At 43.6% G+C, this 22,514-nt stretch overlaps 1 protein-coding gene across 1 annotated transcript in view; it reads left to right on the forward strand.

Moving 5' to 3' along the window:
• The window catches only part of phactr3b (phosphatase and actin regulator 3b), a 41,980-nt gene that overhangs the window by 16,621 nt on the left and 2,845 nt on the right, over positions 1 to 22,514 (forward strand). Inside the window, exons 2-9 of the mRNA XM_071541105.1 lie at positions 656 to 814; positions 1,050 to 1,124; positions 1,310 to 1,450; positions 2,017 to 2,247; positions 2,330 to 2,537; positions 4,452 to 4,642; positions 5,610 to 5,763; positions 21,835 to 21,890. Coding sequence (XP_071397206.1) covers positions 656 to 814; positions 1,050 to 1,124; positions 1,310 to 1,450; positions 2,017 to 2,247; positions 2,330 to 2,537; positions 4,452 to 4,642; positions 5,610 to 5,763; positions 21,835 to 21,890 — 1,215 coding nt within the window. The remainder of the gene's footprint in view (positions 1 to 655; positions 815 to 1,049; positions 1,125 to 1,309; positions 1,451 to 2,016; positions 2,248 to 2,329; positions 2,538 to 4,451; positions 4,643 to 5,609; positions 5,764 to 21,834; positions 21,891 to 22,514) is intronic.

Here is a 22,514-nt window from a genome sequence, read left to right on the forward strand (position 1 = left end):
TTTTCCAGCTTAGCACGCAGACTTAGAGTGCTTCAAGAAGTCACAGTACCAGCTAACAGGAATGGCCATTGATTGTCAGTCGACGTCTGTCAGTAGACAGCGAGTAAGGCTAGTGCAATCCTGTCAGTCAAAGAAACTCGAGTTGGACCTTGCTTAGCCAAACGAGTGGATTCCTTAAACTGCGTACGTCCACAAGCCAATGGGACGGCAGTGGAGAATCCAGGCTGCTTTGACCTGAGGAAAGGCAATTGAAGCCGAAGCTGACTTTATTTATTTCTGTGTGTCTTTCAAGATGTCTTTTTAAAAGCAGCCCATTGTCTGTGTTTCCCAGGAGCCAGGAGGGCCTGGCTGCCCTGCAACCATGTGAGTCACACACAAACAATACCATTCTCTGTCTCCTCTCCACCGCTCCTCTTCAGCCATCAGGCTGGAATCAATAAAGCGTTTACAGCCCGTGACCCACATCTGCTACTCTCACATGATAGGGTGTCAGTAGTATTTCATCAATTGTGTGTGTATATGCGGACTTGTGAAAGTCCTTCAGTCCTCAACTGCGTCGGAGCGCTGATCGATGTCCCTGTTGTCCGTGTTCGTGATGAATGTTGTCGTCTCCGGCCTATTTTAAGACGGCTGCGCTTTACTGTTTGTGCTGTAGATGTGATGGACCAGCAGAGAGCGCTGCATTCGGGCTGCCTGGTCTCAGGGGTTCGCACGCCTCCCGTCCGCCGCAACAGCAAGCTGGCCAGCCTGGGACGCATCTTCAAGCCGTGGAAATGGAGGAAAAAGAAAAACGAGAAGCTGAAGCCCTCGGCAAGTGAGTGTGTGAAGCGCAGCGACAAAAGACCGCTTGAGCGAGCTCGTGCTCGCATCAGCGGAAGTAAACACTGCACGGCTCACATGAGTGGTTTGGGAACACTCGGTGAATAGGAATACAGGGGTGGGGGGTGGGGGGGCTGTGTTTGCTAATGGACCCAAGCTGCTGAAATTGTTTTCATTTACATGCAATATGTGGACCCGTTTCGTAAATGGAAAATGTTTGTGTTGTTTAGCGCTGGAGAAGAAGGCAGCTGTACGACAGAGCAGAGATGACCTCGTCAGGAGGAACCCCGGGGAGCCGGAGACAGGTGCAAAATGAGAGGGCATGGATGAGCACACACACACACACACACACACACACACACGCCCCACACACATATAATAACTCCAGGCTTATTACAGTTCAGTTGCTCATGTCGTCTGGCCATATGATGCCCAGTCGCTATGATGACCCATTGCTGTCCTCTTTCTCCTGTGCACTGCCTGCCTGTAGAGTCAGATCTCGCTTGCGGGGGTAACAGCGAAGACCCCGACACCCCGACACACTCAGACGGTGAGGACAGAGATGAGGAGCCCATGGCGCCTTTGGCCAACACCTTGGAAGACCTGGGCAGCGATCTAGATCCCTCCACAGGTAAAAGAACGGCACAAAGCCCTAGATTAGCTAGATAACACCCAGGAAATTCAGTAGTATGCAAATCAAAGACACCACTTGTTTATTTTGAAGAGTATTCTTTTAGGTTTCCTTTTATTGGGAATGTGGTTAAAGCTGTGTGAGGCAATTTTGCATGTTGGTGGGACCAAAAGGCAGCAAGAGGTGCAATCCTTAGACCAAAATGTCCTCTTGTTATTGTCTGGTGGAGCTGGTGAAGAGGTTCAGCCATTGTAGGTGAGTCCAGCTTTCTCTGGACAGAGCGTTCACTGCTGTTCAGTTTCCATTTGTCATGTCTTTTGTGTGGAGAAGATTTCTGCACAGTGACCATACCTGCCGACAACAGAATTTAATTTGGGCAAGTTGGGTGAATCTATTTTCTCCATCGTAGCCACCCTTCCTAATTTAGGCTGATAAGTCGAAAATCTTGCCTGGTTGCAGTCTGGAAGTTTCTCTGACTGTTTCTCTGATTGACCACTAGATGGAGACAGAGATCGTGAAAACACACACCCTGTCTGTGTCTCACCATGGCTGTTGTTTGATTTCAGTGCAAGATTTGACCGAGGATTCCAAGACAATGGGAGAGCACAGTCAGAGTGAGGAGGGGGAGGACGACAGCACGTCCCTCACTGACCCCGGCGATGACCAGTCCATGGGGAAAGCGGAGGCCGCGGAGGGGAAACAGGAAGCGGCGGTGGCCCAGCCTCAGAGACGAGCCAGCACCCCTCCTCCACCCAACCTGCCGGTCAAACTGCTCACCAGACTGGGCAGCCTAGAGGGTGAGTCTGCCAGGGCAAAGCTTCGTTTCACATAGATGAGGTGTGTGCAGCAGTATCTCAATCTGATTATTTTCCTCAGCAGGCCCTCATCCGGTGCCAGTGAAAAAGTCCCCGGCCACCTTGCCCAGGAACTTCACACTTCCCAAAGACCCCCAGGGCTCCCTGCTGCGAGGCAGGATCTCCACCCCGACTGGGTCCCCCCACCTCGGGGCGCTGCACCCGCAGTTGCCCCCTAGCTGCATCATTGAGGAACTGCACCGCGCCCTGGCCACCAAACATAGACAGGACAGGTAAGAAGCCAATACAAGATGGGCGCTGTCTTCAAGACATGTTCGTTCACAAATTACTTTTGTGAGTTTTGCAGTTTGTTTTGTAGGTGTCATCATATAATTTGTAACAAGATACTTCTGAAGACATTATTTGTGTATTTTTAAGAAGAAAAGTAACATTTCACCTAGAAAAAGCAAAAAAAAAACCTTGCATTGTTGCATGCTGTGATATTAGCCTTATGAGACCATTTAAATATCCTGTTCATGGGACATATTCAACTCTGCTGTGCATCCAGTCCCTGGATCCACATGTCTTTATGTCAGAGGGTGCTCAGGTCTTCATTCATTCAAAACATGGAATAAATAAAAATCATCTTAAACAGCATATCCCCTCTGAACAGCGACGCCTAATTGGGAACAAAACTCTCGACAGTTAACGCCTCTTCCTTCACTCATACTTTTTCTGTCTTGTCTAATGCTTTTTTTACTTGGCACAAGACAGTGGATGCAATTTTCTTTGTTCATGGATGTTGTGAAATCGTCGTTTCAAAGATATTTGTCAAAAATACATGTTTTATTAATTCCTTCCTGCCATTATTTTGTATTTTATTTTATAGACATATTGAAGGAGCATTTATAATGCTGTAATGAAATTCTCATGTATTTTTGCCTGGCTATATATATAATAATTCATATACTTAAATAAATGATCTACTTATTTTTCCTGCAGGGAATTATTGTCAAGTGCTCTAAACCATCAACCATACATATTACACAGGGAGGACACAGAAATATCAAAATCAATGCAAGTGTTAGAAATAGAATCATATGCAAATGACATAAAACCCATGACATATGAATCATATATTTTGTCCACGGTGCCAGCATACTGGAATCCTATAGATTTTATGCATTTGTATGTAGAAATGTGATGTGTATGTGACGCCTATGTGTGCTTCCTGTGCGTTGATCCCATTTAAGTAAGAAATAGCCACTGGAATAAAATAGTTCCTACAGAAGTTGTATTGCTGGTGAAAGACGAGGAGCAGATAGAAGGAGCTCCAGTTAATTTTTTAGGGCATGCAGTGAGTCAGACTGGGGCTTATTCATCTCAGACAGGACCCGGCTTTCATGAATGTCTCTAAAGCTCATTTGTCTGACACCCAAGATTTTACAGACTGCGCTGACAGCTTTTGCACAGAATACAGAATTTTAACACTAGCAAGGCCAATGGATTTTGGGGGTCTGAGAGAGGACCAAAAGAGCTATTAAAAGGGGGTAAAAATAATTATACTCTAGTCCTACTCTACTACTTTTCTCATGTGACTTTGAAAATCGAACAACAATGAATTGTATAGAAAGTGGATCTAGAGAGACAATTTTGCAATCTGTGATATTTAAATTCTAAAATTCACAACAGTTGTCAGTTGATGGTATGTTGGCCTTTCTACCGTTATGGCCTCAATGTTTTTGGCATTAGGAGTCTCTTTTCCAGAGCAACTTACTGTAAGTGGGTGAGTGGTTCAGCATCTTGGTCAAAGACACTATGACAGGACAGTGCTGTTGTGGGGATTGAACCCATGACCTTTTACATACGGGACAATCTGTCTAACCGCTAGGCCATTCTGTGGCCTGTGTTAAAAGAAGCCACCTTTGCTCAAAAGTACAGTCATTGTTGGGTTTTTCCTCACTAAACACCAGTATTGGTTGGCCTCTAATCACAGCAGTTTGTGGGAATGGTTGATTTCTTCTGAAGTCAGTGTGTATTTCCTTGGTTTTTAAATTATTCAGCCTTTGCTTCAGATCAATTTTGAGCCATCGAACCGCTCGGCAGACTCCGCGACCGTCGGGCCACGCTGCATCTCATCACACGAGGCATGTACTGAAGTCTTATGACATTAATGGACGGGGTTATCTTGTGCTTTGTGACCCTAGTTTCCAGGCGAAGGAGGCGCGCTCGTCTCCGAAGCGCCGTCTAGACGGTCGTCTGTCCCGCACCTCCAGCACAGAGAAGGAGCCTGCCGGCGAGTCGGAGAGCAAGAAGGAGTCCGACGAGAACAAGGAGAACCGGCGTCTAGACGAATACTACAGCGACCAGGACAGCTGGAATGAGTCCGTTATCTCCGGTAGGTCTGTTGATAATAGACGCGTGCTGTAATATTTGCTTTACTATCATCTTAATCACCTCTTAATGTAGAAATCCAACACAATCCGGGCGCCCTGTCAATGGATAATGAAGCAGCATAATCTCTGCTGATATTTGTTTACAGTGGGAGTATGACAGGGAGATTTGCGATGATGACGAATAGCAGACTTAGTGGTGTTAAGTTTCATCAGCCCGTCAACATCTGCTGTGGTGGCCTAATTCTTGGCCAGTCATTCAGCCAATGGCGTCACTCTATGTGGGTCATCAAGAGTATACAGACATCTGAGGTTACTATGTCTATGGGTCTGAGAAAAAAAAAAAATCATACCTAGTAGCACTTTACTTGAAGTGCATTTTGATGCATTACAAGCAGATTATAGCCCATTGAAAACCTTTTCTTGCAATACAATTATCAGACAGAGAATTACATTCAGTTTAATCATGTCATTAACTACACAGCTGCCCCACAGATTATTCAAGTCCGTAAAAGTTTTGCACATCGTGTGTATTGTATCATGCTCTGATTATAATAATGCGCTCACATTGTGCTTATAATGTGCTTGCGATTACACATAATGGCTTCAGTGGTACTACTTTCTCAGTGTGAGTGAGTGTTTGCAGCTCACTGTTGTGATCATAAACTCCATATAAGAAGCCATATATGAATACATAAATTACATGATCACATAGCTGCATTATAGAACAGAGCCACAAAATGAGCAACACTACATGCCAGTTATTTTGCAGCTTGAAGCTTGGCATGTTGGTATATGTTGTCATGTTTGTGTCTCAGGTCTGGTGAGGAAAAGCACGAAAGCACAGTGTGTACTGATTAGCGGCAGTTTAGCGGGTTTAGCTGGAAAAGTATGTCTGGCAGAGCCGAAAACTGCTGTGCTGTTGGTGACCTTAATTTGTGCACCGCCGCCGCCCCACGACAACAACAACAGGCACCCTGCCGCGCAGAATGAGGAAGGAGCTGCTGGCCGTGAAGCTCCGGAACCGGCCCAGCAAGCAGGAGCTGGAGGACCGCAACATCTTCCCCGTCCGCAGCGACCAGGAGCGCCAGGAGATCCGCCAGCAGATAGAGATGAAGCTGGCCAAGTGAGTCGCCCTGTGCGGACCCAGATCAGCCCGCCATCAGCTCCCCTCCCATCAGCCCTCCATCAGCCCCCCCCCCTCCCCCAACACACACCCTCCTCTCTCCCATGTATGTCCGTCTCATCGCTCGACACACTCACTGTTCTCTGCACTGCTTGTCTGTTCCCCTTCCACCAACCGCTAACAACCGCAGAAACGTTTAGCAGAAAAGAGTCTTACAGTAAACGCAGCATGGATCAAGAACCATATATAAGCAGTGGTGTAGTAGTTAATATAAAGGGTGAACAACCATCAGGCAAACAACCACTAATGTAATCTAATGACTAAGACTATATGGTGTGCCAGTTACTTTATTGCTGATCCAGCATAGAGTTTAGACTCCTTAGTTTAGGCTAAATCTTTATCTGGAAAGTTCATAGTCTACATCATCATAAATACTGTCAAAGTGATGATAGTGATATGAGGATAGGGTCCTATAAGAGCATAGATAGCATAGATGAATGCTTTTCTGAAAATATAACAGATATTTTGGTATATTGGTGGTTGTTTGCCTGGGAGTTTACCAACCTTTTTAATTGCCACATATAGTTCTTTAGTTAGTCCATTCCACACACAAAGTATAAATTAAGTCAATTTCCTATTCCATGTCTTGGAGCACCCAGGTCTACAACATTTGACTGGGATGGTAACTGTGATCATCTACTACTTTGAGAAATTTTGTGCTGCACATTCACACTCAGAAATGGCCCCATGATACAGAATTTTATAAGTTTAAACCATTTCTGATAGCACACAGGTGTACAATGTCAGCCTTAAACCCTCCATGCATGGCATGTTTCTCTCTCTCTCTCATAATGTTTATATTGTATAAAATGGAATTGCATGTCTTACCCAGTTTGTGTGTGTGTAGCAGGGCTGCATCACTACCTTTTTTATTATGAGGATTTTAAAGCTGGAAATAATCAGGCTGCCAGTGGGGGGAACCAGCTTCTCATGAACACCTCTGATGATTCATCGCAGTACATGTAACCCTGAATCGTTTGGTCCCCAAGAGTGATAACACTTATCATAGTATCAATGCTAATTTATTCTCACAAGATTTTTCCATTTTGTCATATTCAACTCCACACTATGGTTGCGGCTTTTCTGGGTCAAGCAGTCTGATGTTTTTTTTGGAGTGTGGAACAGGATTTTCTGAAAGGCAGAGGAGGAATGCAACAGAGAACATAATCTTATTTGTTGTGTTATGTAAATGGCGATAGGCTGTTATTATGGTGAATTTAATAGGATTAACAATCAGATCAGGTTCGGTTTCACTGAATAATACAGCACAGGGTGTACTGGTAGGCTTATGCAATGCTCAGAGTGGGAGGAGGAAGGTTTGACTCTGACAATGCTGTCACAAGTCACAGCACCCAATGTTTTGATTCGACATACAGTAACTTTATACCAAAAGAAGATGGTGGCCTAACACACTAAAACAGAATTCATGTATGTTATAGGCTGTTTGAGCTTTTATATCAGCTTGAGGTGTATTTCATCATAGTGCTGAAAGCAGGGTTTGTATTTGCATTTCAAGATGCCTTGAAAGTAGTTTCATTTTGATTGTGTACCTTCCTGGTCAGGAGAGTGCTTACATTATGAATTTAATTCTTGAAGGTTCCTTGATTTTTACTGGTTCAGGCAGAAGCAATCTAATAAAATCAACAATAGCAAGTCAGTTAGTAAGTCAGTTTCCTTATTATTGGTTCCCTTGCTTTGTAACAGTTTCCACTTTCCACCATTAACACATGTAGGAGTGTTTCATACCTTTGTTAAACACGCGGTTGTGATAATAGCCTGTTAGTGAGTTGTGTGCTGTTGTGCACTGACTGCTTTAATTTGAGGTTGACCCCCAATTGGCTGCCAACTTTGGTTGAAACAGAAAATATTCTCTGCTATAACTACATTATAATGCATTATAAGGCATCATGTATATGATTTGAACAGGTTATGAGACATTTTGTTGTTACACATCATAAGCGCCTTATAAGGACATTAGAATTACATCATAGTGGTGTCAGAAAATGCCACAATACACTATAATGCATTATGAATCTGGTATAACCAAGCTATGTGGCAGTTATAATTATGTTTACCACTGGAACCTATATACTCCTTTTGCTTATGAGACATCAAATGTATTATGAGCTGTGAATTCCTATTAGTGTCTCACAATGTCTTATAAGTAATTCATAAACTCTGATTGCTTAAATTAAAATGAGATCAACTACATTATTATGAGTGAGGTATGACACATTGGAATGATACCAAACACATGAATATGACATTGATGGTTCTGCAAAGAATTTTTTTTTTCATGTGAACTGAGCTAATGTCATTTCTCAGATGAACACAGCAAATCCTGCTCATGCCGGATTCAAGATGCATTGTAGTGTATTATGACATTTTCTGATGCAGTTATAATGTCATTAAAATGTACGTATGAAGCGCGTACAATGGCTTATAACAACTTGTAACCAAATAGATTTATGATACAGTTAAGCAGAAACCTCGCTCATACCAGGCTGCAGCATGTGATGCAGCGTTAAGGTGTAAATCCGGCCTAAGACAGAATTTGCATTTTCTGTTCTCTTGATGTTGGGCAGTTTAGTCAAGATTTGTTTCCAAAAACGAGAATAAAGAGAGCCAGGACTCCAGCCGGTGTTGTCAGCAAGCCAGCCTTTTGTGGAGGAGCATTGCCGATAAATAGACTGTGTAGTGAAATCTACTGTGACTGTACCCAGGGTGGTTTTTCCAGGAATTTGGGTACAGTATCTGGTGTAGCGTTGTTAGCAGCAGGGTGAAGTCAAGCTCATTTATTTGTAAAAGGTCAAAAAAAAAAAAGCCACCAAAGAGTGATAAGTCGGTCTTTCTTCATCATCCATGGAGCGGCTCCAGAAAGTGACATAACATCACAGATGGTTTCTTTCTTTGGGTTGTTCATCTTCACGCATGTTAATTTAACTCTCAAGATCAAATATAGAATCGAATATGGAATAAAATATGTGAAATTGTATTTTGCGTACATGTAAAGCACTCAGGATTACAAAAGATTACAAAAATATGTCCAAAATCGTCAATATTCAATAGTAGTTCATATGTTTTTTCACCTATTTCTTATTTTACTCCTTTTGGTCATGTTTGTAGCCTATTAAGTTCCAGTGGCATAATAACAGTTCAGAATAAATTATCAAGACACGACAGCAATGTAATTAGCACGAAGAATTTTAGATGCCCTCATTTTTACTTATAATTAAGGCAAATTCCTGGATGGCTGCTTTGATCTTTAACATAATATGCCAAACTCAGTTTTAGTGTGGATTGTTGATTTAAGCGCAGTTTTATCTAGAGTATGGGAAAATACAAAACAACATTTTTAACCAGTATTAACCAGACTAAGAATAGGAGGATTTGATTAGGGCTCATAACTAAAAAAAAAGTAATATGTTTCTCATTACTTGTTACTTGTTTCAAAAGTAATGCTCTCACTTTATTTTTCCCTGCGAGCTATAATTCATTACACAAGTTGTTATACTATTTTTACACCCCAAAATTACTGGATGCATCCTCGGTTACCTCTAAAAATCTGAGTAACTCATTGAAACCAAACAGTGTTGGTGTCCAATGTTCTTGTCGTCCATCTGCTCCATAAAACCTCCAAACAAAGTAGTGGGAACACTTCCACCTAGAGAAAGTCAGCTTTTCTGCCATTTCTCATGTAAAGTAGTAGGATGATGACTAATTACGGGGAACACAAATCAAAGGATGTGGGTGGGATATAATTTTTGGATAATTCATCTTCAATCTGATACTTAGAGGGGGTGCTAGCAAAAGTATCAACTATTGTTTTTTGGCTGGTAACAGTAATACTATTACTGACATCGAAATACTAAAGCGTTACATAATGCATTACTGGAAAAAGTTCGCTGTTGGGTGTCGGCGTTCCTTGGAGATCCGGCCACTGGTGCTGTGGTTATGCCAGTTCCCGCTGGGTGTGGTTTCATAACGAGACCCAGTACCATAGCAGGTCAGGGCCGCTAATTAGAGAGATGAAGACACGGAGGCGAGAGACAAAGAGAGCAGGTTTCCGTTCCTGTGCGACCACACTGGGAGGGACACAGGGCTATCTGTCAGCCGCTTTGAAGAGCCCTAATTAATTTACAGCCGAGCCTTTGCTCTCCGCTTTGTAATTTAACATAACGTGTGAGAGATGAGTAAAGGCGGTGCTGAAGTTCAGACGGGCCTAAGAACGCAGCGCTGCCCATGAGCTTCTCCCAGCCTGGCATCGTGCTTCCCCCACGTGTGTTTTCCTGCCACCTCGCCCAAGGCATCTCACATCTGTGTGTCAGTCTGGATAGCCGGAGCGGTTCTGTGTGCGTGCGATGTACGCGACCTTATCATAAACCAAGGCTGCTGTAAGCACACCTCTGTTCATGTGAGCTGCCACGTGTACGTATGCGTGTCTGACTGTGTTGACGACGCATTCAGCCGTGCATTCAGAAAGGAACATAATTCATTCAATTGAAAACCCAGCAAGTAATCGCGAAATTGCAAAAGCCATTATCCGGCATGTCTTATATTCTGGAACATTTCTATTTGCGTCCATTAGGATGTTCTGATGACAGTGCTGTTCTCATTGAGGCACTTTAGCCTGTAGTTTACATCAACTCTACCAACTCTACCAAACTGCTTATGTAAAGGAAGCTCCTGATCGCTCTTGCGTAATAGACAGAGGAAGTGATCAATGTGTCATGTGTCATGAGGGGAAAGTGCAACAATGGGACGCTGGGTGAAGGCAGGACTGTGTCTGCAGGCAGTGTCGGCTCAGGGTAGAGACCAGAACAGCAGGACTGTGGTGGACCGAGCTGCAGGTCACACAATGTGTTACATCTAGTACATTATTGGTTTGATGAATTTTCTGCCTGGAGCTTGTCGTCTGTGCCAAAATGCTCTCAGATTGGTTCGATGCCACACATAGCAGAGGAGTATACTCTCGCATTGCTGATTGCTATAACACAATAGTGATTCCACCTATATCCAGTTCATGAAAGCTATTACATGTGCTGTTCTAAATAGCCGGTGTCTGGTAGGTCTTTCCTGGGAAAAATCCTCTGGCGCACAGGAAGTGATGCGTTTCACGTTTCCAGAAGAAGAACTGGGTAGTTAGCATGAGCAGTGATAGCCACCATGGCTGAACAGACAAAGAAATGAGAAACTCAGACTGCATCAACAGAAAATCCAAGGAAAAAGACGTCAGTACTGGACACACTGTTTGACTGACAGGCGATCTTGAGGATGACCTCTTTAAAAGCGACCCAGACAGTCGAATCAATGCACAATTCAGAAGCGTTTCACAGAGAAGCTGCAGCAAGAACCACACGTGAAGACTAAGAACTTGCATTGAGAGTAATATAGAAGCTCTGCCAGTCCCACGGACAGGGGGGGCTGTGAGTGTCACTGTGCCAGACGCTGTGTTTGCAGGCCGGCTTGGCTCGCACAGCTGCTGGAGGTTGTCGGCTCCGGCTACTGGACTGGCCAGGTCAACAGGAGTCGTCAACAAGAGGCTGAGCCAGAGACGGGACAGCTGAGGCATGCCATTGTTCGAGATGACGGCACCGTGTGCTTCGGCTGGCCTCGGGCCCGGCAGCGTCCCTGTCCTCCCGCTCGCCACGTGGTCCGCCGGAGAACATGACTAGTCCCTCCTGGCAGCCCGAACGACGACGACGACGACGACAAAGGCCGATGTGACCACCAACCCCCCCCCACCCCCCACCCCCCACCCTCCACCCTCCAACCCTGCTCTCTAAACATCCATCTTGTACCACTGGTTGTGTACACATTGGATGAATCACCCTGACTCTATGAGCGTAGTGTTTGTGGAGGTGGCTAGCACGCCGTGTCCTGCCTGAGAAGCTCATGGCAGCGTGTGTGAGCGTTGTGAAGGGCCACAGGGTGCGCAGCTGTTTGTACAACATGGGAACAGAATGGCCTTCAGCGCTGAAGGACGACAGCCAGCCGTTTCCACCTTTACTCTCGTGCAGAACGGTAGCAGGCACACCGTGCAACGTGATGCGAAGGCATTCATCTGACTTACTGGCTATGTTCATGCACTCACAGGTATATAATATACTTGTGCAAATTGACCTTCTAGGACGATGCCACTCTACACGTTCCTCTTGGAATTGGAATTTAAGAGCAACTGAGTGTTCATAAGCATGCCGTTGTCAGTATTATTTTCAGGTATTCTTCAACAGTAGACATAGCTATGTGCTAATTTCCACATGACTGTATTACAGTGACATCCCTTTTCTTTGGAATTTAAGTACCTGTCTGTATACAGTTGGTGCAGTAGTAATACTTTTACAGTTTGCAAGTTATTTTAAACTGGGCAGTCAATAATCATTTTTACCTCCGCCAAGGAGGTTATGTTTTCGGTGCTGTTTGTTTGTTTGAGTGTCTGTTAGCAGGATTACGGAAAAGCTACTGGCCCGATTTTCATGAAACTTCGTGGAAGGGTGTAGCATGGGCCAAGGAAGAACCCATTACATTTTGGAGCGGATCCGGATCCGACACACGAACAAGCAATAATAGCATGAACCTTGGCGGAGGTCTGCGCTCTCCGAGTGCCCTTCTAGTTATGCATGATTTTGCAACGTTTTCTTTCTTTCTTTCCTTCCAAAATGTGTTTTGGGGGTTTTCAGAAGTCATGAAGTCATGAACAACAAGGGATTTGTCAAATATCAGTACAGTGTGCAGGACATGTGCTCGAATAGACTTAGGTCAGAGAAGGGAGTTAGCAGGGATCAAAAAGCAATAGACAAAATGAAACAAAACTAGAAGGGCACTCTGAGAGCGCAGACCTCCGCCAAGGTTCGTGCTATTATTGCTTGTTCATGAGTCAGATCCGGATCCGCTCCAAAATTTAAAGGAATAGTTCACCCAAAAATGAAAATTCTGTCATCATCTACTCACCCTCATGCCAAATGAAACACAGGTGAAATTTGTTAGTCCATATAACACACAGAGAGGTTGGCAGCACAACTTGGTAGCAGCCTTCTCGAAAACAACTGAAGTCAATGGGGACCTGTTCTTAAGAGTTCCAAAACAAAAACAGCCAAACAATCACACTGAATAGAAAGACCTATACACCATTATTTGTTGCAAATCAATCAGCTGTAGTTAAGATTTGCACTAAATGATGGTGTAAATATACTGTAGGTCTTTTTGGAACTCTGAAGAACTGGTCCCCACTGACTTCAGTTGTTTTGGCGAAGGCTGCTATGGAGTTGTGCTGGCAACCTCCCTGTGTGTTATATGGACAAACTTCACCTGTGTTTCAACTGGCATGAGGGTGAGTAGATGATGACAGAATTTTCATTTTTGGGTGAACTATTCCTTTAATGGGTTCTTCCTTGGCCCATTCTACACCCTTCCATGAAGTTTCATGAAAATCGGCCCAGTAGTTTTTCCGTAATCCTGCTAACAGACAAACAAACAGACAAACAAACAGCACCGAAAACATAACCTCCTTGGCAGAGGTAACAAAGGCTTAATATCCATTCACATAACCAATACAAGTACAGCAGATACATGACAGGTATAAGTTACATCACAGCTGCAGGCATGTTGCACCATATGCAAAGAAACAGGCAACACATTCATTTTGGAATTAAAAGGAATTACGCATACAAAGAAAGGTCCTCCAGTCTTATTAGATGAGCCCCTAATGGTATATCTAATTTTCACAAAAATGCATTGTGCAGCTTTTTTTTTTTTCCCCATAAGGTCTGTGATGCGTAGCCACTAATATATAGTATGCATTGATTTACATTACTTAAGCACGGCAGGCTGCAGCAGAATGCAGAGCAGTGGGCTGGCCTGGGATCGGAGAAGGGAACCCTCTGTTTCTAAATTTAGCTCTCGAAATACTGCAGCACCAGCCATAATCAATGGCTTATCTACGTCACAGCCCGGCCTGCCCTCCTCCCCCCCCCCCTCTCTCTGCGCTGATGGAGAGATTGTATTCTCTCTCTCTCTCTCCCCCAGTTCCCCTCTGATTGAACCATCCCCGTTCCCCCCCCCCCCCCCGCAGGGCTTCTTCTGGAGAGCCGGCCTCGCTTTACCGCAGTGATCTACATCTCTGTCGCTGCCTCTGCTACGGTCCAAAACATACTTCCTCCGCCCGTCGCCTCGGCTGAGGGGGTATCGGGCGATTATGTAAGAGCGGTAATGAGAGGAACTTCCTCTTTAACACCGCCGAGATGCTGCGGCAGCCCGTAAGGTTGTGGGAGGGTGTTGACCACGCGCGCGGAGTCTGATGACTTTACTATATCAATAAAAAATTCTCTGAGACATCAATGCCTGGAATTTCCCACAGAAACGCTTGGGTCGTTATTTTTAGAAGGGAGGCTTTTTTGAATTATTCATAGCATCGCTCGTGCACATACACACCCCTCTCCCCCCCCCCATGTGATAACCGTCTCCCCTGTCCTCGGTGATCAGGAGGAGGCTGGAATGGGGCGTGAGATAGATGAGAGGAGCTGGAGCATGGCAGCAGTAGAGTGTAAGAGGAGGATGAATAGGGTTTTTTTTTGGAAGGCGTTGTTTTTCGGGACATTTCTGCGCAGATTGGAGTTTTAGTTAGACAGACATTTCTTGGAGCCAGACCTGCTCAGGAAGCAGGAATAATTCTCATTGGTTGAGTTAAATCTCAATGGGCAGAGCCATAGAACCATATCTAGACTGAAGCTCAGTAAAAAAAGGCAAGAGTTAAGAGAGGAATAGTTATTAAGTTGTTAGCTAGTTAGCCTAGCAAACTAGCCATACTAGCCTATAGCTATCTAGGTAAGCTAGTAGCTGCTGACCTTCCAGGGTCAGGAATGCTATGGTCATGAATAAAGGAAAGAAGCCTTTGCCATTTATATTTTTATTTATATTTTATCCTTCCTTCTTTGCCATTCCAGTGAACAGTTAGCTAATTTGCACTCTGAAAAACTGATTCTTTGGCTCCACCCACTGATGTTCAACTCTACCAATGAGAGCCACCAGAAATAATCCAACTCCAGACCGGCCTCTGAGAAATGTTTTTATAACTAAAACTCCATTTCTGCTGCCATTGCTCCTGTTTTGGGCAGTGGAGAGTGGCAGGAAAGATGGGAGAGAGAGAGAGAGAGAGAGAGAGAGAGAGGTAGAGGAGGGAAGACATGCAGCAGAGGTTGTAATGATGACAGTTCATAGTATTTGCCTCAGACCGCTGAGCCACGGAGCAACCAATAATTGGATATTTGTGGCGGATAGACCCATTTCTGCTGACACCACAACTCAGTGTGTGAAACAGGACAGAGGGTACAAGCACCCACACACAGCTGCTGTCCAGGACCCCTATAAATAACCCAGTGTTGGATTGGCAACACAGCAGCTGACTGCAAGAATGCAATATTAGCATGTAGAAATTTAGCATTAAGGGGAGTACATGCTGTGAGCTCCCAGTGCTGTGGGTTTGGGTCTGGGTCTAGGTCTTGGCCTGCTTTGTCCCCTCTGTCTTTCTATCTGTCCCATCCACTCACTCTCCAGAAGTTCCATGAAAATAATCTTTTTTTAATATACTTTATTGTGTCATCCTTGTTGCAATGTAGTTTTAGTTTCCATATTTAGAGACTTACTGATGCCATTTTTAATTTAAACAAACAGAAAAAAAAGAAAATATGCATAAATGGGACAGATATTCCACAAGAAAAATACAATATATAAAAGTTAGCTCACTTATGTAGCTTCACACTCAGCTATATGCATATACACGTACATGCTGTACATGTGTACATGCATAATTGTCATTTACTAGTCAGATTCTGATACAGCTTTGTTCTACCAAGATCCCTTTTTTTTTTTTTAAATATATCTTCACTGTTTTGAATTTTAGGTTTTACATTTTTCCATTAGATATTGTATTCTAAACTACAAAGATTTGGGAACAGACCACCCTCCTGGAAATAAATCTTAAGACTGGAAAATAATCTTAAGAAAAAAAGCCCTGGTGATGTTTTTCTCTTTTTCAGCCATTTATTGCTCTTAAAAGTGCTCAAAAAAATAAATATCTCAAAATTGAAAGAAAGCTGGGGTTCTATTGAACATAAAACTGCCTTCAAAAGAGCAATCGTCTTTAGTATCATTACAGTACGATTGTCCATAATCCCTTTTTAAATCATATTCCTTCCAGTTCTATTGCCATAAACCATATTCAGTGCAGCAGCAGTTTCCAGGCAACCAAGACTGTTGAATGGCGGCTAGCTGCTCTTCCTTGTGGAACCGCAGAGAAGATTTTCAGTTTCATAATCCATTTCACCCTGGATGAAATATTAATGCACACTCTGCCGGGGCTTCCCTCCCTTTTTTTTCTTTTTTTTTTCTTCCCGCAGGCAGGAAAACTCAGTTAGATAAGGGTTCGCCTTCTCAACATCCAGAAACGCCTTGATGCTGACCCGTCACTCAGACAGTTCATATGAGGAGAGCAGAGTCTGTTACCACAAACAGATGGCCTACTTGGGGGCACAAAATGTAAAAGTGTAAAAGTAGACGTTATGCAATTGGCTCTTTAATGATTTGTTCCTGTATTTTTTGGAGATACATCAATGATCCGACTGTAGCGCTTCCTACCATTCTCTTCCAAAAAATGTATTCTCCCGTTCTCTCTCTTTTTCTTACTGATTGGCGAAGATGCATAGCAGGGTCAAGGCTTCGGTGTGAATGTTAGTGCATTGGTGAACTGTCTCTTCCCCAGACCATTGCTTTACAGTGACAATGTGTTCAACTTGCTTGGCTGAATAAGGGTTATAATGGTGATGATGACGATGTGTAGTCTTTGTCTCTGTGGTTCTATGTGAGGACGCTTCTCTCTCTCTGGTATCTATTTGTGCCTTTTTCTAGAGAGAAGCATCACAACCGGGCATCAGCCCAATCACAGGGCTGGAGTTGGCAGATACTGTAAAGCAGTTGGAGATACGCAAGCACCGGATGACACAGCTTGCACATATATGGCACGAAGCGAAATCCTCAAATTACATGTTGTCACCACTATAGACCATCCGTGTCCCACATGCCGTAATTAGCTTTACACAATGGCTTTTATTTCTAAGGATCTAGATGCTAGTACCCTCTAATTCAAATGTCAAAAGTCCCAAAGCCTCTGCACCCACTCAAGCTACGGTTGTTTTTTTTGTCCTTTCTAACCTCATACTCATGAGAATGAGATCACCAGTGAACATGTGAGACGTGACCAATGACATCTTTGGGCAATTTTTGTCGCTCATCATTACCGCTACATTCCCCGGACTATAAATAAAGATGACTAAATATTTGTTTTTCCTAATCTGGCCATTATCCATCTCCAGCATTGATTCTGGCCTCCCAGTTGAGTGTAAGAGTGTTCATTATGAAAACGGAATCAGACATTGATTTGTAAATAGGTTAGAGCTGCTATGTTGGCTAAAGGATGTGGTGTAACTGCTGCATCATTAAATCAATGTTTGTTCTGTCATTTCAGGACAGTAAAGAGACATTTGTCAGATTATGTTTGTCAAAATTACTGGTGGACTTGAACCTAAAATGCTGCAAGTAGTGAGCACTTGCCTTAGCTCATAGATCCACCTGGATGCCCTGAGAATGAATGGTTTTGAATGCAATAAGATGGAGATTGAATTCATGCCATTTCTCCTCCATGTGAAAGTTTATAGCTGATGTGCGCTAACCTAAAGCGTTCTAACCTGGACGTTGCTGTTTGAAGTTTCCTCCTCCACACTGTGCTGCCAGCGGGTCGTCCAGAGCCAGACATGACCCCCCCCCCCCCCCCCCCCCCCCCCCCCTTGATCTGTGGACCTGCACTAAAGGGCAAAGCCTTGGGAGTCAAACAAGTGGCTAGATACAGGATTGATTCTTGGTTTTCTATAAAGCAGGTTTCATGTCTGAGCCTTTGAATGTGACCCATTCATCTTTCATAAATAGCACAGCAAGCCTTTGAACAATTTTAAGGTATATTTGGAGTACAGGCAGAGCCACTGGCGATATACCGAGCATTTTAGAATGGACGTGGAGTCATTTTTGATATATAGTATGTATAATGGCTGCAGCAAAGTGTTCCATGATCCCGGAAATGAATGTCCAAGCACCATTCTCTTCAATGGAGCTGCGTCTTTCAGATCCGCGGTTTACTAACAGGGAGAGACATTCAGGTCAACACTCCCAACACACCCAAGTCCTGACGTCAAATCTTCGCTTTGTTACATAAACACCGAGCTTCCGGTGCTCTGCGATGAAAGAGGGTTCCTTAATTATTCCTGGCACCCGCCCCACCCCTCAGGCCGTCCTGGGCTCGCTCAGACTATACATCCAACCGTGGCACTGCTGTCCTCGGGCTTTGTCACTGAGGGGAAGGAGCGAGGCATTAGGACACACCTCAGTGGGCAATAGCAGGCCGCGGCCCGGCCCGTGGCGCCCTGACTCATCCCATTCTCCTCCACTTTCACGGGCTGACATTCCCATCAGCCCTTGCTCTTACAGCCAGCTCATTGCTTTGACATGCTGGTGAGTTGTCCCACAAATGAGGAACTTTTACCTCTGACCAGGCGGAGTGGGTGAGTTCTCGTGGAGCGCAAATCGCTGCAGGAGGCCGTGACTAAAGATCCATTAGAACTGTTTGGCCAAATAGAAAAGGCCTGACTCACACAACATTTGTTTTTACGGTTACTGCCTTAAATCCGGAGCAGTTTTTTAATCTAATATTTTCTGATACATTGTTTCCGGGCGACTCGGCTGCATGGATGTAACAGATTTGCTTCAGTCTGCATAGTGAGGCCAATGCCGCTGACCTGGATGTCATCTACTGTACCGCATCTACCACACATCCCACTATGGCTCTGCTCCATTTAGCACATTGAACCCACTCCGCTCCCAATATTTCCATCTCTGTGTGACTGGTGTTGTTTTGTAAGCCCTCAGTGGTCCCAGTCACAGCTGAAGCATCACAGGGCAGTAGCACTGATTTTGGATCCGCATTCTAGGTGCCATCCATCCATTATTTTCAGGACTGGGGCCAATATTTAGTGCCATGGTTTTGTTTAGACCTGTGTTAAATTCTGACCATAGCAAGCAGATTTACCAACTGAAGTTGCCATTACTCGCATCACAATAACAATAATAATAATAATTTAAAATAATAATAAAAGATAACAAACAAACAAAACAGTGTTACTAAGTGGTAAAATGCTAAAACAATGAATAAATCACTACGGCATTTGAGAAATATTCACTAGGCTTTGACTTAATTTCTTATTTATTTTTAGGGTTAGGTTTAGTTTTGGACTTTCTTTTTTTTTTGCTATTATTTACGAAGCTATATATCAAACATAGCTCCATAATAATACCAAACAATAATATAGTAGAAACAAAAAAAATGCAAAAGCCTGTCTATAATACTGTTTTGAGTGATTAAAAAGATGACACTATAATTTTGCAGCCTATAAGCTCCTCAGGTTGAACTCTTCATTCCTTCATTCTGAAGCCTAGATGACAAAATCCCACTCACCGTTGTTCTTTAGACTAGACCTAGGACAAGCAGTTGCAGGGGACAGTAAGGTATAATTGGACAATTTGAAGACGATCCCAACTTGTCATGCTCTGAACCCAGAGTCAAGATTGTCCGGAGCACCTGTCCACCTCTATAAATTGGGGCTTGGGGGTGGGTGGGGTGGGGTGGGGGGGGGTCATCCTGCTTCGAAAAAGACGGAGCGTTCCCGAGATAGATTCGAATGTAACGTCCTTTTCCCAGTCAGCACTTTATGATAACAAGGCAACTGAGCTTGTCAGAGCAACGTCTGAATACAATGGAGGGAGCCGGATATGATGCTCCTGGGTTTCTAGCTTCCCAGTCTGCTGCAGCTTTTCTAATATAGTCCCTGCTGTTGGTGTGAATCATGTTTTTACCTCTCAACACTTAGAGCTTGGCGACATTATGTTCCGGCCCTGGTTGAAGTGGCTGTTATGAGTCCCCCTACCTAAACCTTTATTTATCCAGGGAAGGTTTTCGGGTTAGGAACAAAGAACACAGAAGGGTTTTGATGTGTAGAAAATACATGGAACAGGATTTGGAGTAGTATATTTCCTCTTAGGCAATAGGAGTGTTTTCTAAACTGCGTTGTTGGAACCCAGTGCTGTGTCTTGACAGCTGTGGGGCAAATTTAGTGCATGGGGCACTTAGTATGTTGGGGGCGGGGAAGGGGATTTATCTTGGAAAGTCATGTGTGGAATCTTAAAATTCAGGTGGTGTGGAATGCAGAGGATTTACGCTGTCTGGATCTGGTTGGTGAAGCTTTTGGCCAAGACTTTATTTTAGGTTAACGTGTGAGCTGCATTGCATTTAAATCGCATTTTTTTTTTAATTCCACACGTTACTGAATCAGAAAATACTACTTTACAGTATTGAGCAGTGGGATAATATCGTTCCTATTTGTTTTCATCTCGTCACAATGTCCGTACGGCTGTATTTATGCCATGGTGTCACGTATTAGGCATTTCAGTACTAGTACAGAAGGGCCATGAAATATTTATCTGCCCTACTGATACTCTATTCAGCCTCCTTCTTGCCCTACTGTAGATTGCTGTCCTCCTTCAAATGTCAACCATGTTTGGGGAGCCTGGCATTTAGTTCCGTTCTGTTCAACGGCACATTAGCTTTTACGACACATGACAAGCCGAGCATAAGTACCATAATTATCATAGGTGTTCAATTATGAACTCCAGTCAGTCAGCATCATAAGACAAACACTAGGGATGGGACGATATCCTTATCTCGCGATATGATTCGATACACGATATGGGGTTCACAATTCGATACAATCACGATACGATGTAATAAATAAAAGTTCAATGACAACAAAGTATGACTGTGCAGAATTCTTCTTCTTTATTTCTGAGCCACAGATCTTTCTAGATGGCATTCGCTCGCTAGAATGTAAACAATTTCAGAATGTCATTACAAAGTGCAAATAATATTAATAATTGGATTGGATGGAGAGCTTATGAAATTGTGATGGTCAAGCCCTCTCATTTGTGATTACTACAGCAGAATAAAATGGAGCTAATATTGCGATTCACGATAGGTATCGTCGCATTTTTATATTGTGATATATCTAATTTCGATGTATCGTCCCATCCCTAACAAACACCATATAAAAAATCTGTCATACTTTCAAAAAAGCATTAATTTAAGCTTTTTTTCCTATAATAAGAAACCCGATCCTCATATAACTTACATCAGTTTGATACTACTATCCCTGCTTTCACTAATGAGGCTGAATAACCGCACAATATGGAATCAGCACTGTACCTCGCTTCATTCCCTAACTGCAGCAGGTTTTTGGAGGCATGTTCAGAGCGTGTGTGTGTGTGTGTCTGTGCGTATGTGTGTGCATGGGGAATCTCCTCCTCGGTCCCACCCCTTCACATTATTATGCAGCCTGTGGTTAAAGGGAGGCAGCCCTGTGCCGCACCACTCCACTGTGATCAGACCACGCAGCGCTCAGCATCCTCAGCACCGCCTCCAGCCTACCGGGATAAAAGAGGAAAATCAACGCTTTGGTTTCCACTGCTTTCCATTGCAGAGCTCCTGGAGAATTAAACCTTCCGTGGCTCCCGGCTTTTAGGGAGGGGAAATAAAGCCACCCGCTGTCTTTATATTGAAGGGACGTTGACGCGCGATCTAAAACGCGCACCTTGACTTTTATCCCGATGTGGAGCTTTTCCCGACTTAGGAGTTATAATCATAAAACAAGTCGCTGTTTGGACTCGAGATGGGACGCGCTGGTTGCTTTTAGGATGTGTAGATCTTGGTCCTCTACACACACACTCAGGCATCCGAAGTGCTTGTAGTGAAAGACTGAGAGAGACTTTGTGTCTGGGGAGTAAAAAAAAAAAGAAAAAAGAAAAAAAACCAAAACTGTGGATCAAAATGGTCCAGAACGTAATTTTGGTGTTTTTCCGTAGGAGACTGAGCCAGAGGCCAGCGGTGGAGGAGCTGGAGAGTCGGAACATCTTGAAACGTAAGTAGTTTAACCGTCGGTGGATTAAATAGACCTGGACGATATAGTCCAAGAAGTTCTGGACCGCACTAATAGGCCCAGGCAGCCTTGATATTGTATAGATTTGGTTGCATCCCTAACGAAAAATCATAATATTCCTATAGTACTCTTATAGGCTAATACTCCGATAGTGACTTAGTGTGTCTGTGGTAATCAATAGTGGGTTTATAGTGACCTTATCATGGTATGTTTACCTTCTATCACTATAATATTCCTATAGGGAATTATAGTTTTGTCGTGATATTTATTTAGTATTGGTCTAAAATGTATTATAGGAATGCTGTAGTTGTTTTTCGTATGGGAAAACTTGATTAGTGAATTGCCATGGTGATGAAGTATTCTCACTCGTCCATTCTTATTTTACAACGGTCACATTTCCAAGCATGGTGGCATATATTGTGAATAGCAAAAGTTATTGGAATCCATCGTGCCATTTTATAGCGTTGCATTCACAAGAGAGATTTTTTTTTTATTAAAAGGAAAAAAATCCCTAATGTTTCCAAGAGGCTAATTTGTGCAAAGGCATCATGGGCAATGTCTGTTCTTTCAGAAACTATCCCAACAACGACACACCCCCAGAGAAAA

Source organism: Centroberyx affinis, unplaced genomic scaffold, assembly GCF_046629955.1.
Source record: "Centroberyx affinis isolate AG114_WGS23_722 - 3 ecotype Tasmania unplaced genomic scaffold, CSIRO-AGI_Caff_v1 ptg003785l_1, whole genome shotgun sequence".
Lineage (NCBI taxonomy): Eukaryota > Metazoa > Chordata > Actinopteri > Beryciformes > Berycidae > Centroberyx > Centroberyx affinis.